Source organism: Condylura cristata, unplaced genomic scaffold, assembly GCF_000260355.1.
Source record: "Condylura cristata isolate star-nosed mole 26May11 unplaced genomic scaffold, ConCri1.0 scaffold00037, whole genome shotgun sequence".
In the NCBI taxonomy this organism is placed as follows: Eukaryota; Metazoa; Chordata; class Mammalia; order Eulipotyphla; family Talpidae; genus Condylura; species Condylura cristata.
The window spans coordinates 10299049-10316305 of NW_004567138.1; the positions used below are offsets into that span (position 1 = coordinate 10299049).

General features: G+C 40.0%; 1 protein-coding gene across 4 annotated transcripts in view; it reads right to left on the minus strand.

The window, feature by feature from the left end:
• The window catches only part of LRRC16A (leucine rich repeat containing 16A), a 316783-nt gene that overhangs the window by 95302 nt on the left and 204224 nt on the right, over positions 1-17257 (minus strand). For 2 of the 4 annotated variants that reach the window (XM_012732955.1, XM_012732953.1), the window contains exons 16-21: positions 16959-17063; positions 11594-11663; positions 4887-4898; positions 2257-2338; positions 1411-1510; positions 1260-1314 (exon numbers count right to left, since the gene is read on the minus strand). In XM_012732955.1, coding sequence (XP_012588409.1) covers positions 1260-1314; positions 1411-1510; positions 2257-2338; positions 4887-4898; positions 11594-11663; positions 16959-17063 — 424 coding nt within the window. The remainder of the gene's footprint in view (positions 1-1259; positions 1315-1410; positions 1511-2256; positions 2339-4886; positions 4899-11593; positions 11664-16958; positions 17064-17257) is intronic. The other 2 variants (XM_004693329.2, XM_012732954.1) reach the window with 1 other exon arrangement.

Consider the following 17257-nt stretch of genomic DNA (forward strand, 5'->3'; position numbering starts at 1 on the left):
AATTCTATCCATACAGCAAAGAAGCAGAACGGAATCAGAGCCCAAGAGAGATGGACAAGAGGAAGCCAGACAGAGTTCCAATCCCCAACAGGGGAAGGAAGAGAGTGCACTAGACTATAGTGATGGCACACGGGTGATTTGGTGATGGGAAAGCCCACAGGGATTACAACTGAGATGGAAAAAGTCACCAAAAAATGATATAAAAATAAACCACTATATTATTAAAAAAAAAAAAGTTCCAGTCCCCATCTCCCATGGCCCTTAAGTTTTTTCAGCAAAGTTAGCTTTCAGTTAAAAATAGAATTTGCTATTATCCCACAATAATCCAAAAAGGAAAATGATACTTTTAAAAAATTTGGCCTATATCACGTAGTTATCTGTAACTCACTCTCCTTGTTAGAGTTTATTTCAAGGGCTGTCCGCTAATGTTATGACTTAGAAAAGTTGCTGTCACAAAACATGAATAATGTGACTTCATAGAATTGGCTACAGATTGACAGGGAATTTAGAAATAATGTGAATCTTCTAATGAGAATAGAAAATAGTGGTATTTTAGAAACCATAATAGCTGAGTTTGTAGGAAGACAGGCAAGGGAAAAAATCTTAGAGTGCATTAGTGAAACAAAAGGAGTGATATCCCAGGTCTAAGTTAAGGATATTAAATGGTGGAGAGCTTCCTACTGGCCCATAAAATATCTTGTTCTATTTTTCTAAAGCATGGTAAAGGACAGCTTCCAGCACTATTTGAATGAAATCTTGGTCTGAAACAACTAAAAGAGATAAAAGTATGAGAAGGATTACTGGAGTTCAAGAAGCAATTTAAGATAGAGGACAACCTTCTTAGTCTCTTGTAATTCTACATAATTACTAGATGAAATTCAAATTGGCAACGTGATATTTCTCAGCATGATATAAGGTCACAGAGTCAAGTAGATAGCAAAAATTCATGCTTTGCCGATTAGTGTGTTAGCGGAAGGCAGGAGATAGTAAGAAGTTTATTAACAGATGGGCTCAGGGCTTGATTTATACCTCTATTCAGCTGCTAGTGACATCTTGATTTAATTAGTAGAGCTGATCAGCGGAGAGAAAATTTTAAATACATTCTGTAATTGTACAAAATAGCTATTTTTAAAAATAACAATAACAGAAAATCTATACATACATAAAATTATCTGAAAATATATCAACATTAACTAGGAGAAATAAGTATTAAGCATATCCCCACACAGAAGATTGTAAGCAAGATCTTGAATACTCACTGATTCTTCATCTTGAATCATCTGTACTAAGTTGTCCAACACTGGTGTCAGATTTCTAAAAAGATTGTAAAGATGCACAATGGAATCAAATAAAAAGCTTTCAGGAAGCTAGTTATTTTCATCATTCATATAAAAAAATTCAAACTCTTACTTGGATTTCATGTTATTAAAGTTTTTGCCTAATGCCAGGTGTTGTATTGATCTGTTTTTACTGAGCCACACTATTAAGGTAGACAGGTCAGACTCTAAACCTGGAAAAAATCAGAGCAAGTGGAGAATCAAAACACACGTGAGTAAGTGAACTCTCAGCTGGAACCCAGTGAAGCAAAGGGACAATCGGGGGTGTGACTATCTTCCCGAGGAGCCCAGGATTCTACTCTTTTCTTTTCAAAGAATCTTTTTTGACCTCTCTCCATGTCCTATCATTTCACAGGCACAAATTCATTGTCTACAAAGACATATAAATCTCTTAAACAGTCAGCAGCTAAGCAGTCAGCAGGGACTGGGAACAGACAGTAGGAACCTGCATCTCTCCCCATTACTTTGGGAGAAAAGATTCCACGTACCACAGCAGCTAAGTGCGGCTGTCTATGCACATTTAGCAGATACATATGCACATGCTGTTAAATCCACAAATATGAAGTTAATGAAGCAAGCTTCCACATAAGAAACGAGAGCTCAATTTCATTATCACCAAGATATGCAAAGGGTCCACTCAGAGCATCATCAATGTACTGACCATATAAAAATTTAAATTGATTTCTTTTATTGCATAAACCTTGTACTTTTTGGCCATGGGATAAATGTAGAAAGACTTTGGTGGAGATTTGTCCCATAAAGAAACTCTACTGTTAAATTAAAAAGTCCTAAGTAGTCAAGAAGTGAAATCATTTTTTTACTTTGATGTGTTATCGAGATTGGGAGAGATGACTTTTTCCTTCACTAATTTGCTTTGAATAGGACTTCTCTCTCCTTTCTTTGCTGGCTTCTGACTTACCATTGTCAGAGATGTCTAGGCTGGTGATGTTGTGGATTTCTGCAATGCAGCCTTCTAATACTTGAGCACCTCCTGATCTCAGCTAGAGAAACACAAATCAAGCACAAAGTGAAATGTCTACCTACTGAGGGTGTAACCAAAGAATTAAAAATAAAGAGTAAGTTTTAAACCTAGTACCAAAGAAATGTAAACATGTATCCAATAAGCCACCATCCATGAAAAAGAGCCAAGCACTACTCATTGCTACTGTTTCCATACCACTTACAATGATCATCAGAAGAACAATCAGACACTAAAGAGAGAGGCCACCCAGGGTGACTACTGGCAAGACAGTGTCTTCCGCCCACAAGAATTTTCTTCATTGGTGATTTCCGATAATCTAATGAAACCCTTATAAATGAGAAATACTATCTATGTGATTATTTTAACCAGAGACAATAAAGACTGACTTCATGTGTCAAAAACTTTAATGTTCTCCAGACATGGTGCCATTCTTAGAAAGCAGAGTGAATTGTTGAAGGTGAGTACAGACTGAAATGTATAAACTCACTGAGTCAAAAAAGAAAAGTTCCAGATTAATTTAGAACATTTATCATGTTTACTTTACAACAAAACTAAGTCACATGCCTTATGACCTAGCTTGCTCCAAAGAGAAAAGCATAGAACACCCAATACTTTTTCATCTTTTCCATGAAACCAAAAGATTTCATAGAGGTATGAACATTTCCCCCCCACCCCCCAATCAGCAACAATTTAAAGTCCTATGGTATGTGTAAAGCATCATGCCAGATACACAGTTTACCAGGCTGTGGTCCTTTTGCTCAGTAAACTTACTAATTACTAAGAGAAATGCAACTGTCATTTACTGGGAGCCTATCACATATCAAGAAACAAAGCAGTTCTTTTTGGAAAATTAATATTCACATTAACATCTATAATAAAGTTACAATACACTATAGATAATACTTTCTACTTATTCAAGTTTTGAGGTGAAAAACTAAAGTCTTTTTTCACTATTTTAGTTGCAATAGCTATATGGTCCCCTGAACCCAAACTTACCAATTTCTCCAGTAGCTTGCACGTTAAGCAAAGTTTTGCATGGATCTTTTGGACTGCTCTCTATTCAGTATTTCTGTTTAATGTGCTCACACTCAGCCTCCTCTACTTTTTAAGGTGACAGTGGATGCCTGTGAGGTGTCTACAGACACCTGCTAACTCTGAATGGGAGTGTACCACACAGGGAGCCGGCTGTGTACACACTTCAGGGAAATCAGGGTCCAGTGGCTCCACAAAAGAAGGGCTTGTAACCCCCCTGGGGAGAGCTACTGGTGAGAGTGAACAGGCCCATTTCACCACATTTTTTGTTCTCTCAGGAGCTCTCAACTCTACAGAGGCCATCTGATCATGTCTTCTCTACACTATCCCCAGCTCTGGCCAAAGTGTGGTCTATAGACTCAGGCAGCCTGCAAAATTTGTTACTGGCCTTGATAAATGAAGCATAAAAATTGACTATGAAAAATTGTGAAGCCTTAGTAATAACACTTTTAGATCTGTTGCATCAGTACAACAGGCATCCCCAAGACTTCAGAACATTCTTTCCAAGGCGGGATGCTTTGGTCTATGGTATATTTCAAGTTAATAGCAATTGAAGCCTATTAGAATCCAGAGCAACGATTAGCATCATCCTAACTACTTAGGAGACTGGAAATTGGGGCTGTTATCCAGATTTAAGGTTATATCCAGGAAAACAACTCTTCTCTATGGTGGGAAAACAAGCATCTGGTTTTAGTCATGAGTCACCTCCTCATCATCTGAGTGGCCCCCTCTCTCTCTAATGCCCCAGGCCCTATCTCACTCCTTAATGCAGGAAATATGCCCTTGTCTCCTTGACTGAAAACATGATCCTCATCATCTATGTAGATTTACAGTAACCACATAATTACATTCATGCTTTTCTCCATGTTAATGTGTCTATGCTGCTTTGATTACTCAACCAGCCCAAGAAACACCTAACGGGGAAGGGGGGGAAATTCCCCTCCCACCTCTTGCATCTATTCATAAAAATTGAGGGCTTATATATTTTTACTTCTTTTAAGTCTTTCTAGTAATGCACTTTTACTGTGTTTTTGCAAAAGTGTTATTTTATGACAGATAGGAATTTTTTTAAAAAAAAATAGGTTCTTTACTCCAAAGTGGCATGGAAGAATGCCCCAGGCCAGAGGTTAATATTTGAAAAAGTGAATAGTGACATAGATGACATGAAAGATCAAAGGAAGAAATCATGTAGGCAAACACTTTAAGAAACATTTGATTTTCGGAGCATGAAGACAATGTGCTTTGGGAAAGATTAATATAAATACAATTTATATTAATCTCCACAATTTCTTTACTTGCTGTAGTGATTTCTCTATTGAGAGGTAAAATTTCTACAAGAAAATCTCTGCTTTCGATTGTAATACTAGAAAACTATTTCATTTACAAATATGGAAGCATGCTCCATTTTGTTATTTTATAAATACTCCCACTGATTATATTTATAGCACCTACTCATAAAACTAATCCTTCCCAATAGTTAAAAAAAAATCAAATATATCACTATATCCTAGTTTATTGATTCATATAGTACTTACACAATGGCCAAGCTAAGGAAAGCCAAAAGAGAAAAACAGAAACTGTTATCAGCAGAAGGTAGAACAAGAATAGAGAAGCTAAAGTCTAGCAATACACAATGTTAAAACAGCCAGAAAAAAAAAAACATTTCTAGCTGTATTTGCTCCCCAAACAAAAGCAAACAATTTAAATAAAAAAAAAAAACTGATCTTCAGTTACCAAAGACATTCAATTGGATTCACCAGGTATAAGATGCCTAAAATCAATCCCCCAAAGCTAAAGCTTCCCCCAAACAGTAAAAGCTTTTCCATTACTGTAAATGAAAATCCTTTTAAATGCATTTGCATAATTAGAGACTTGTGTCTGCATGTGTGCATGGAAAACTGGTTTTTAAATTGCCCTCATTTGGATGCCACATGCTAGCATTATTTAAAAGAAAGCAAGATCAAAGAAGAGTAAATGTGATTGAATCACTGAATACATTTTGAAATGTTAAAAGTAAAAATCACATTTCTTTCAGAAGTGTCCTCTCAATGAAGGAAACATCCTGAATGAGTAGTTCTATTTAACACTCAAATATCCATGGTGAGAACAAAAGTCAGAAAACTAAAATCTAGACAGAATTTTTAATAATGGACTTTTCTTCCTCAAGATCACTTACCATTAAAAAAAAGATTTACATGATTTAATGTAAAGAAACACCCCTAAATTATTACTTCTCTCCTATACAGTCCCATTTTACTTAAAAAAGGTTTATCCATGGAAATTTTCCCACATGAAACTGTAGTTGTGTATGTTTCTCCAAGGACCAAATAAAAAATAAAAAGTGTTTGATAACATTCAGTTCAATACCCATTCTGATAGGGTTTGATGTGTAAAGTTAATGTAGAACCAGAAACAGATACACATATATTTATCTGTAAGTATGGCTGTCTCTCTTTCTATGTATGTATATAGACTTTTAAGGCATATCTATATAGACATTCATATGTCCATATATATATGGAATGTGAATGTCTACATATATATGTATGTGTGTGTGTGTGTCCAAGGTGCAAATAACTGCATGTATGTTATCATGTCATTTATGCACCTGGAAGTGAAATTCCATACCTGTTTTGACAGGTCACATGTCAGGTAAGGAACAGAGCCAGACACACACAGCAAACCCACACTCGCCCATGAAAGCTGGTTGAGTGACTACCAAAATCACTCAGTTTCCTCAGTTTCAATTCACCTCCTGGATCACAATTTTTTCTACCTGGCTCTTTTTCTGTTCATCATCAAAGCACCTTGCAAACACACCTGGACAATGGGCAGGAACAGGCCCCTCAAACTGCTCTGTGAGGGGGGTCAGACCCTCAGCTGTGTTTAGCTTTTGCATCTTCTCTGAGTACCAGAGATTTCTCTCCTTCACTTGGAAGGAGATTAAGCTTGAGGAATTTAGTTTCAACATTTATCAAGTCCTCTCTAGAAGGAGGAAGTAATAAGAATTTTAAACACAGGCCAGCATACATAAATCCCTGTCTCCGTCAGGCAGAGAGATACATGGGGAGAATGTATACGAGTGCCAGCCCTCCACCACCATATAAAATCCTAACACCTCTTCTGGAACTGATCTCAAGGGCAAAGACACATACACATTTCTTTGAACATCTGCATGAAGGTTAAGTCCTTACCCTTCAGGAGGGAATTAGGACCAGCCAGAGAGGGTCATATTGTTTTATGTTGAAAATTAAGCATGACAAGCTGAGGAGACAAATACTTTTAGGAAGATTTAAAATAGCTTGAAGGCAAGCCTCCAAAAATGCTATGGTAAAGGGAGACTGTTTCATAAATCTGGGACATCCAGAAGCGAAAGAGAAGAGCGGGAATAGGAGGGGGAAAAAGGAGGGAAAATAGCACCACTATGGCCGAACTATCAAAAGGGGAGTGTGTGCTGGGGTGGAGCACCGGGGATGGCGGTCTAATAGAGGATGACTGGGGTTCTGGTGGCAGGAGTGGTGAAACCACATACATTTGTGGAGGTGTAAATTAATACCCCAAAGACAGGTAATGTGCTATACATCAACCTTATCTAAATAAATATAACTCAAAGAAAAGTCCCCACATAAAGGTGTTGAGAAAGGCAATATTGACCAATGTTAAAATTCCTGACATTCAAAACTCGCCTCCTCTGTAGGCATCCTCCTTCTCCTCAGATAAGCATGCTCGTACACGAGGCTGAGCAATGTGCCAAATGTTCTCCCAGAAGAGGATTATAAACCCCTTTCCACAGGTGAGAACAAAGGCTGGAAGATGGGAAGTCACTTGACAAGCCCAGTGACCGAGCCAGGTTTCAAAGGGGGTCCTCTGGATTCCCCATGCCTCCCAAGACTGAGACATTTTCCCACAGAAGAGAAATTACTCTGCTTGGTACTCAAAGACCAAGGAAAAGAAAGTGAAGTACTAACATAATTCATGGGGAGCATCTTAAGGAATACTGTAGGATATGATATCTAAAGGAATACAGAAGTTCATTCTCTAAGTATAGAATCTATCTATCTATCTATCTATCTATCTATCTATCTATCTATCTATCTATCCATCTATCTATCTATCCATCTATCTTAGCTTATTTTCAGTACTTACTAGCTGAGCCCTCAGAATACATCCCCAAAAATCTGTTTTTAAGTTTCCAAATAACCATGATGTTTATGTTGTAGCAAAGCAACTCTGTAGTTTATAAATAACTGCATGGTACTTTTTAAAAATAACACGAAGCTAAATTTCCTTTCTCATTCAAATTTGTGTGAAATGCCTCTTTAAGGCAACACGGAAATATCTGGAAATACTACAAGGGTAGCTCACCAGGAAAGGTGAGAATAAACAGCAAAGGAACTAGCATATGGTAAAAAATTTGCTTAAGCAAAGTTATTCTAAGTTACCCATCTAGACACTTTTAATTCCAACTTTAAGGTTACTTTCCTCCCTTTCCAGTAACTGTTAAGCACCAACTTGAGAGAATGTTCATTTACTTTCTATGACACCTATACAAACCTGATTATAAAATTGGATAGTGCACAGTAGTTATTTTATAGTAAAATAAATGACCTATTTACAAGCATGAGAACAGACATCAAGGGATTTTACATTTGTCCTTTGCTTGGATGGCTTAGGTAGACCACTGTATTATAGACATCTGTAGAGGATGATGAACTCAATTCAGAAACTGCTGGGTTTTATACAGCAGTTTTTATACAGACACGGGACATTTTTCAGGTTTGGCAGCCCTCATCCTGACTTCCCCAAATGAGTATGATGACATAGAGAAACCTCATTTCTTACTACACTAATGCGATAGTCATTTGATCATCCAAGAAGGATAAGTGACAAATTCTTCATGGTTTTGATAAAAAAGCTAAAAGTAGAGTGGACTGTGTCTACTGTACCTAAACAGAGAACGAACGGGGGGTGGGAAACACATAATAACAATTTTACACTCCCAAGTTAGTGAAAGCTTTTCTCTGAGATTATTACACAGGTTCTGAAATAGAAAAATAATTAAAGATTAATTGTTATTACTCTGAGTGCCTTGTATTCTACATAATCCCAGAGAGCTTTTAGGAGAGTCTTTTTGTACCATGGAGATGAACAAAGTGAAACCTTGGTGATCTTGGGCATCTAACCCTAAGAAAAAAATGTGACGGGCCCTCTCTGGTGGCACAATGGGTTAAGTGCAGCACTATGAGTCTGTCCATAGCCACTGCAGCTGGCTCAATCCCTGGCCAGGGAGGTGACCCACATGGCACAGCAGACCTCTTCTGTCTCATCCGCTGCTCCCCTCAGCAGTGTATTTCAGTCCATCTGCCTGTTCTGCTCCCAACTCTGTCTCTGGTGAACCTCTTACCACCCCTGCAAATCTGGCCTGAACCCCATAAACAAATAATTTATGCATAATTCTGTATGCATTAATAAATAAAAAAAATCTTTCAAACAAAGTGACAAGGCATCAATTTAGAAAGACAATTTTGTGTTTCACTAATTTTCATGAGTAGCAATAGAATGTGTGACTTCATGAATGAGGTCAACCATTCTGTGATTCAGGCCATAAGAAGGTGGAACAACCTGGAAAGAAGAAAGGGCCCCCATTCCAGCAAAATCTTTTTATTAGGGAATCCATAAATTAATGGACAAAATGAAGTTGGAATTACCCCAATAGTAATGCTACTATCAAAGAGCAACTTGATCTGAATTCCTGTTTAATAAGAAGACAAGAAAGGAGATTCTCAAGTACTGGCTTCTGGGTTCAGCCACATGCAACTGGCAATGACCTGCCATTTTTCACCCTCAAAATTGTAGATTGTATATAGGTCACATAATACAACTGCCCTTCAAAGTTATTCCCAAAAGGATTGCAAAGATGTTTAAAGAATGTTACATGAGAACATAGCACAGTGTTCTTTGGGGAAACAGTCCCTTCCCACTTACTTGTGTCTGATGATACTTCATATTAGCAATAACCAAAAGAGCGTATTTTCATCTACCATTAGAGCTAGATTATTTCAGCTTCTTTAGACCTTAGCTTCTTCAACTGTAAGAATGGAAGCAGATGATTACTTCTGTCCATTCTTATTTTAATCACTGAATTAAATGAATTTGGTAGCAGCCATGAAGTTTAATCACAATAGTAAAAACCACATATAGGTCGTTTGAGCTAAAAATGCAAACTATCTATGCCAAAATGATTTTCTTTTGATAGAGTAAGTAGCATCTCCAACCCTGTTCTTCAGCCCCCCAAAAAGAAAGTTTTTACTATTTCATGCACCCCCCCTTATTAAAGTGCTAGTAAAAAAAAAATTCATAGTACCAGAAATGTTTATATTTTGTGAGCTTGCTTTATAAATAAAAGACTAGTTATTGATATGAAAATTTCATAATGCAGGGTTAGGTTTTTAGGCTTTGGGGGGGGGGATTTTCTAAACAAAAGACCAACAAAGTTTTGGAAGCTAGAGAGATCCGAGCCATATCATTCTCATTGTTCTCCTTGCCTTTAATTCTCCCCCAAAGTCCTTCAATAAAGTGGTTTGATTCTCCAATCCTCCTCCCACTCCACCCCCCCAAAAAAAGAGACTAGTAAGTCACAGATAGCTGTGCTTATTCAAGCACAAAATCAATTTTAAAATTCCTGCACTAACAATTTCTATGGCGTGGTTTCAGATAGGCCAGTGTCTAGGATTTTCAGAGGGAAAGTGTTCACCTTTAATATTTAATGTTGGCCTAGTGCAAAGCATCTTGTTACGAGCTAAGGGAAACACAAAACGAAGTAATACACAGACATTGCCCTCAAGAAAGTTCACAGCCTGTGTAGGAAAGGATACAGGGGGTGGGTTTGACAGGCAAGTGCCTGTCCCAGTCAGTAAGCACGAAACCATGAGTGAAAAACAAAGTCACAGAGGAGTGAGGAACTGGGGGAAATTTGACTCAGATGGATGAAGACCCCCAGAAATAAGCGCAAACAAGCTTTGTAGGAAGCACTTTTCTAAAAACTCCATTAGGGGCCTCCCTGGTGGCCCAAGGTTAAGTCTCAGCACTGCGAGGCTCTCTGCAGCCACTGCAGCGTGAGTTCAATCCCCGGCCAGGGAGCTGACCTGCGTGACACAGCAGACCTCTCCCGTCTCCCCTGCTGCTCCCCTCAGCAGTGTATTTCAGTGGATCTGCCTGTTCTGCTGAGCACCCTGTTCCTGGTGAATCCTCTCACATCCCTCATTTCTGGTCTACAGCCCAGCTCTTACATGCATAAAATAAAATAAATCTTTAAAAACAAAAGGTCCTTTAAATCTGCTAACAACCCACAGGCAGACGGTTGAACTGCCTCCCGGGGCAGATGCAGATGCTGGGAAAACACTAGGCACTGATTCATCCGGGACTTCGTAGTCCTGGCCAAACTCAGGTGGAGCCCCAGGGGTCTGAGGCCATTGTTGAAGAAATTGGACCCAAACTGTATCCGCAAAGGGAGGGAAGCCGTGGGGAAGAAAAGGAACATGGCAAGGGCTTAAGTCCCAGGATAGAAATGAAGAGATTTTCACCTCCCGCCCTGAGAGGACACCCAATTTGTCCTGTTGGGGGAAGTCAGGCTCTGAAAAGGCCACGGGGTTTGTATTTTGATATTTTCTTACTCATCTCCGTATAGACCAGGTTTCAAGACAGTAAATGTTCAAATCCCCTCTAAAATGTAGGAGTAGTGAGCTTCAATTCTTTGTGTGTTTTTCCAGAGGAAGTGTTTGGAACTGCTATGGCACTGAGAAGCATCTTACATTTCCTGTTTTAAATCAAGATATTCAAAAGCAAAATTAATGAAAAGACAGCCATTTCCTTTCACACTCCAGGATCCAAGTTAGGTTATACACATTTGTCCCCTGCAGAGAAAGCTGTACGAGCCATGTTTTGTGATGGCAAAGCTAATTTATAGCTTCGCTTTCAAGGCTTCTTCATAAAATACTTAAGTAACTGGCACCAGGAATGGGAGTGTGAGTGAAAACACACTTGAATGCTTTCTGCATGGTGTTCCCTGGCTGTTTGTAGATAAAACTTGCAAAATACAGAACATCTGAAACTTCTGTAATGCGTGCTTTTCTGCTTCCTTTATACCCTCTGGAACTGTATTATCACACTTTTTGCAGGAAAAAGGCAAAGCAATCTTGAGGCGATTTATCTATTCTGGTGTGCAGGCGGAAGGTGCTCTTACCTCACAGTTGCTGAGATCAAGGGAGACCCCCTTCAAGTTATGGTTACAAGCCAGGCCCAACAACAGTGCCCTGAGGGAAGGAAACACACACTTGAGATGCAAATTCCACGCACGACACTGAAAATTTGTCAGCACACTGAATAAAACCCAGAGAAAGAAGAACGCCTTCCTCTGAGTCACAGGTCAAGATTCCAGCACCACCCCATTTTTTAAAATGCCAACTGCATTTTTGCCTCCCAACAGCAGTGAAAAAATTGACGTCGCCACATTCTTCTGTTTGACAAGGAGCAGGCCCATCATAAATGCAAAACCTGACAGGACTGCCTTTCCTATGCAAATAAATCAATAGCGCACCTAATTGCACAGTGAAATTAAATTGTGTTCATCACAGATAAATTCCCACCTGCATCTGCTTGAAAACACCTTTAATAATGTTCAGAATATTCGTAGGTGATTGTTAGAGTAGCAAAGGGAAGCTGGTTTTCCCTAAGGAATCTGGCAGGGAGGTTGTCACAGTACTCCAGGATGTGAAATGATAGCTGATGGGTTTATTAAGGACCTGCAGAGGCGGGAAGAGGAAGAGTAGAATGCACTAGAGCTGCAGCATTGGGATCTGCCTGGCTCGTCGTGGTCACTGGGCCACCCAGCTCTCGGCTCTAAAGAGCAATCTCATCTGCCTGTTGAGAAAGGACTAGTCACACAGATGTCTCCTCTCTCTGAGAGAATCGATGGATTCCACATTCACAAGTCAAGCCTGTATGATCCAACAGCAGCGAGTGGGTTTAAAACAGAAATTCCTCACACATACACATCCATGACATTACAGAGGTCCTCCTCCAGGCCCTGTGGACAACACAAGGATGAGCAGGAGGGGGCTCCCCTTTCCAGCAGGGGAGCACATATGTGTGTGAAGAATGACAGTCAGCCTTTGCTAGCAGGGGTCACCTCGTGTCCACGTTTCCAAGAGAAGGAGCTCCATCTCCACCCAGGCAAGGCAGGGAGGCAGGGAATGACTTCACCCCGGAGTCTCTGAGATCTGCCCCACTACTGACTCTGGGTCTCATGTGGAGGGAGCACCCCAAGGCCAGGAGCACAGCAGCCTGGCTGTTGCCAGCCAAGGAGATGAGCTGTGACAAGGAAGCCGGAGAGTCGTCCACTCCACTGCTCTAATCTAGCTCCCTGTTCCTCATTCGAGAGCCTGTCCTTTGAGAAAGACTGGGCAGAGCTCCTCTGTGCAGCTGGTCTGTTCCATTTCTTACACGGCCTTCCCTGGTGGCGCAGCGGGTTAAAGCACAGCACTGAGAAGCTAAAGCCACTTCCTCATGAGTTCGATCCCCGCCTGCCCCGGAGGTGACCACATGGCGAGGCAGACCTCTCCTGGCCCGCCCGCTGCTCCCCTCAGCAGTGTACTTCGTCGATCTGCCTGTTCTGCTCCCCACTCTGTCTCTGGTGAAGCCTCTCACCGCCCCTGAGCCTCTGGCCTGTACCCCAGCTCTGTATGTACAAATAAATAACTATTTAAAAAAAAAAAAGTATTTTCTCCCATTCTTTGCTGGGGGTTGTTTTAAGGCACTGAAAGAGACTGGACCAGGAACCCAAAGGCTGGGTCCCGGCCTGAGGCACCTCAGATTTTTCTCTCTGCCATCTCAGGCTCTCATCAGCAAAAGAGGAAGAATTCAGACACGCGCAAAGAGGTCCCTTTAATTTCTAATCTACCCGGAGTTTCTAAGGACTCAATTTTATATTTTATATATTTACAAAGTTTATTTTATGTATTTTATAAAGTTTTACAAAGTTTAGATGACAGCAAAATCCTTCCCGCTTTTCTGACTTGTAGATTAAAAACCAAGAAAACAAATGGCGTGCTTTCAAATATTCAACTCTAGAAGCTCGGTGATTAAGATGTGATGACTCCTGAGACACATAAATATAAAAAATGCACAGAAATTGTTGCAAATAAGTAAAAAAAAAAAACACACACACAGACACAGATAAACAAAACATACAAAAACCGTGGGGGGTGTTCTAATAAGACACATTGTTTCTTGTAAACCGGTGATACAAAATCTGCCTTAATCCACTCAGTTCTCAATTACTAGTACAAAATGACTACGACAAGAATTTGTCTTTTAGTTCCCCAAATAACTCTGGAATAACACAGTTAACGTATTATTTTCAATACCAAGTATCTGAGCTTGGAGAAAAAGGGTTACTTTGTTCCAGGAAGGCAGGGAGGTTAAGAGATCCGGGAAGAAGGGATGAGAGTACAAAAAGCTGAAGAAAACAAGAATGAGCAGCAAATAGGAACAGATCAGCCTCGGAAACAGGAACCAAACTATCTGAGGCGTTCAGGAAGCAATGACGAGCAACCTCACCATGTCTTGCCCTTGGACTATTTCAACTTGGCTTGCCAGTCTCTAAGGAAAAGCATAACTATAAAACATCAATATTTTCTGCCTTGCTTTTGAAGAACTCCAAATAAAGTGGGAACTCTGCAAAAGATTAAGTCCAAAGTGCTACTCTCATCAGCAGCTGCATTTCTTTACCTTATTCTCTTATAGCTCCTGACCCCCAGCTCCTTAAAAATTTAAGAAGGAGCAATGTGGGGTCAGGGCGAGTACAGAGCCGGGGTAGCTGGCTGACTGAGGTTGACACTGTACACACCTTCCAGTCTCTCAATCCTCTCTGGGGACTGATTCACTGAAGAAAGCAACTAATCCAAAATTACGTCTCCTTCCCGGTAGCCTGTATCCAATGCAGAGATCTAAAGGCCCAGCCTGCTCACTCCAGTTCAGGACAGTTCTAAGAAGGGTGTTTCCAGTCACAGAGCTTCATGAAGTCGGCCAAGGCTTTCACTGTCAACGTGGTCATCCCAGGAGCACTTGTGAATAAATAGAATGTATGCCTGTGCCACCTTGCTTCCCAGTAGAACCACCCAACACAAGGGCACTTTGATGAATTACTAAGCTGTTTAAGCCTCAACAATAAAGAAACGAGATAACGGTACCTTCCCACAACTGGAGGTGGTATCTCTATGATGCACCCACAGTGATGTCTAGCTTAGGGTAGTGCTTTGCAAGGTCCCTTCCATTTCCAGCCCCTCTCACAGGTAAATCCGAGCACCTCAGCTTGAGTGTACCTTGTCCCATTCTAGTGTCACATGAAATGTAGATATGGAATTTTATTGACATATGCTTCAGCCTTGTAAAGCCTTTTTTCTAGCATTAAAATTTTACTGAGTAAAACAGAGACCAGAAGCAATAACTGATGTAATGTTAAATGGTCACACTACTAAGACCAGGTCCTAAGATTTAACATGTAAAAAACAACTTTTGAGTGAGTCCCTGCATCTGCCCACACTCACTCCTAAGTGAGTACTTCACCCACAATACAGTTGCATTTCTAACTCAAAAAAAAAAAAAAAAGTTGAAAAAAATTATTTATGCTTGTTATCTATAATAAAGTACAAAAAATCCAGTGTTGTGATAATGTGAAATTGTCCATAAAATCTATTACAGTAATCGGCTCTCCTTGGTGGCGCAGCGGGATAAAGCACAGCACTGAGAAGCTAAAGCCACTTCCGCATGAGTTCGATTCCCACCTGCCCCGGAGGAGATCCACATGGTGTGGCAGACCTCTCCTGGCCCGCCTGCTGCTCCCCTCAGCGGTGTACTTCGTTGATCTGCCTGTTCTGCTCCCCACTCTGTCTCTGGTGAATGCTCTCACCTTCCGCATCTCTGGCCTGTACCCCAGTTCCATATGAATAAATAAATAAATCTTTAAAAAAAATCTATTACAGTAATAAATGAAGAGGTACTCTCGATTTTACGTGAACCAACACCATTGAAGAAGTGCTTGCAACTAACATGACTTTAAACATGCCAACCTTCCATTCAAGCCTGGCATTGTACCCTCGTCACTCACCTCTGGGCACCTAACTCTTGAAGTATTAGCTGAATGAATGAGTGTGAGTAACCTGTAAGGGAATCTTCTTTAGAAGCTTGATTCTGACAGCTTTATTAATTCCCAACAATCTGTGAGGCTTTAACTATTTGCAGCTTTTCCATCTAAAAGATCTATAACATACTGATTCAATGTTTAAGGAAAAAAAGTAAACGTCTGTTGTAACTTCAGATTTTTTTTTTTTTTTTTTTTTGGTAACAGGGGCTCCATCTACTGTTTTTAAAGATGCCCACTGTGTAGTTTCATGGTATTAGGTGAAACACTGTAATCATGACTTTCACCTCTCAAATTGGACAAAAAAAAAAAAAAGACAGTTTACAAATTGGATGAAGATTAATTTTCAGGTAAAATGTAATAGCAGGCTTTGATGGTTAACATTTCATGCCGAGAAAATTAAATACTGATTTAGGTGTCAGCTGGGGAAGAGAGAAGTCTGCACATACACTGGAGCATCTCTGACATATTCATATTCTTCACTGCTTGAATAAGTTCCTTAGAGTCTAAGAGAACTTTATTCTATAGCCTCTGAGCAACAAACTTTTGATTATTTCTGGCAATGGTGAGCAAACATTTCAAGGAGAACAAAATAATTTTAAACCTTAATTTAGCTCATCAGCTTACCTCTACCACTATACCTACACTAGGAATATTAAGCCATAAAATAAGGTGTTGGGGTAAGAAACCCCAACAAGCCTATCTTAGCCTGGGTAGCTAGGGAACCCAAGCACCTAAAAAAAAGGGTTCTGGGGCCTTCCTGGTGGCCTAGGGGTTAACTTTCAGCACTATCATAATGAAGGCCTAGGTTCGATCCCCGGCCAGGGAGCTGACCCACACGGCGCAGCAGACCTCTCCCGTCTCGTCCGCTGCTCCCTCAGCTGTGTATTTCAGTCAGTCTGCCTATCTGCTCCCCACTCTCTCTGGTGATTCCTCTCAACCCCCATACCTCTGGCCTGTACTCCAGTTCTTCTGCATAAAAATGATTTTTTAATATTTTTAAAAATAAATAAAAACTGGTTTTGTTGCAATCATATAAACGTCTTATGATGGCTAGTAGGAATATTTGGACTATTATTAAAACACACAAACAAGAGTACCCCCAAAACGGCCTGAACAGAGGGCATGGAATGACAGTGGCACCTGGGGACACAACTTCTATAGGCCAGTGATTACTGCCAAGGCCACAAACCAAAGAAAGACTTTTCCCCCCGATAGAAGATGCAATAATATCAATAGTGCACAATGTATTGAAGACGAATTTGATTTCGTCTAGTGCCCCACATAAAAAGACATTTTTATCTGCCTTGTCTGTCTCAGGATCATACGTCTTTTTCCTTCCCTCCGGCACATTCATAATAATGAATTGAACTTTAAAAGCTCTGGAGAAAATGAATTAATGACTCACTTTAAAGGCTCAGGAGACAGTTTCGTGCCTGAAAGGTTGATCTGCATCAGAGCCAGAGAACTACTAAAAAATTGCTTGAAAGATGGGGGTACTTCTTTGCCTTTCCTGAAAAACAAAAAAAGAAGAGAATTGGACTTTGCAACTGGCAAAATTACTAAGTGGCCATTCATTGTGAAGTAATCCATGAATCAGTTATATTTTCATTAGAAATGTAAAGGTAAAGAGAACACCTGAAAGCTAAATAAATCAATTCAATATAGCTAAAGGAATGATGTCTGAGAAAGAGCAACTGTTCATGA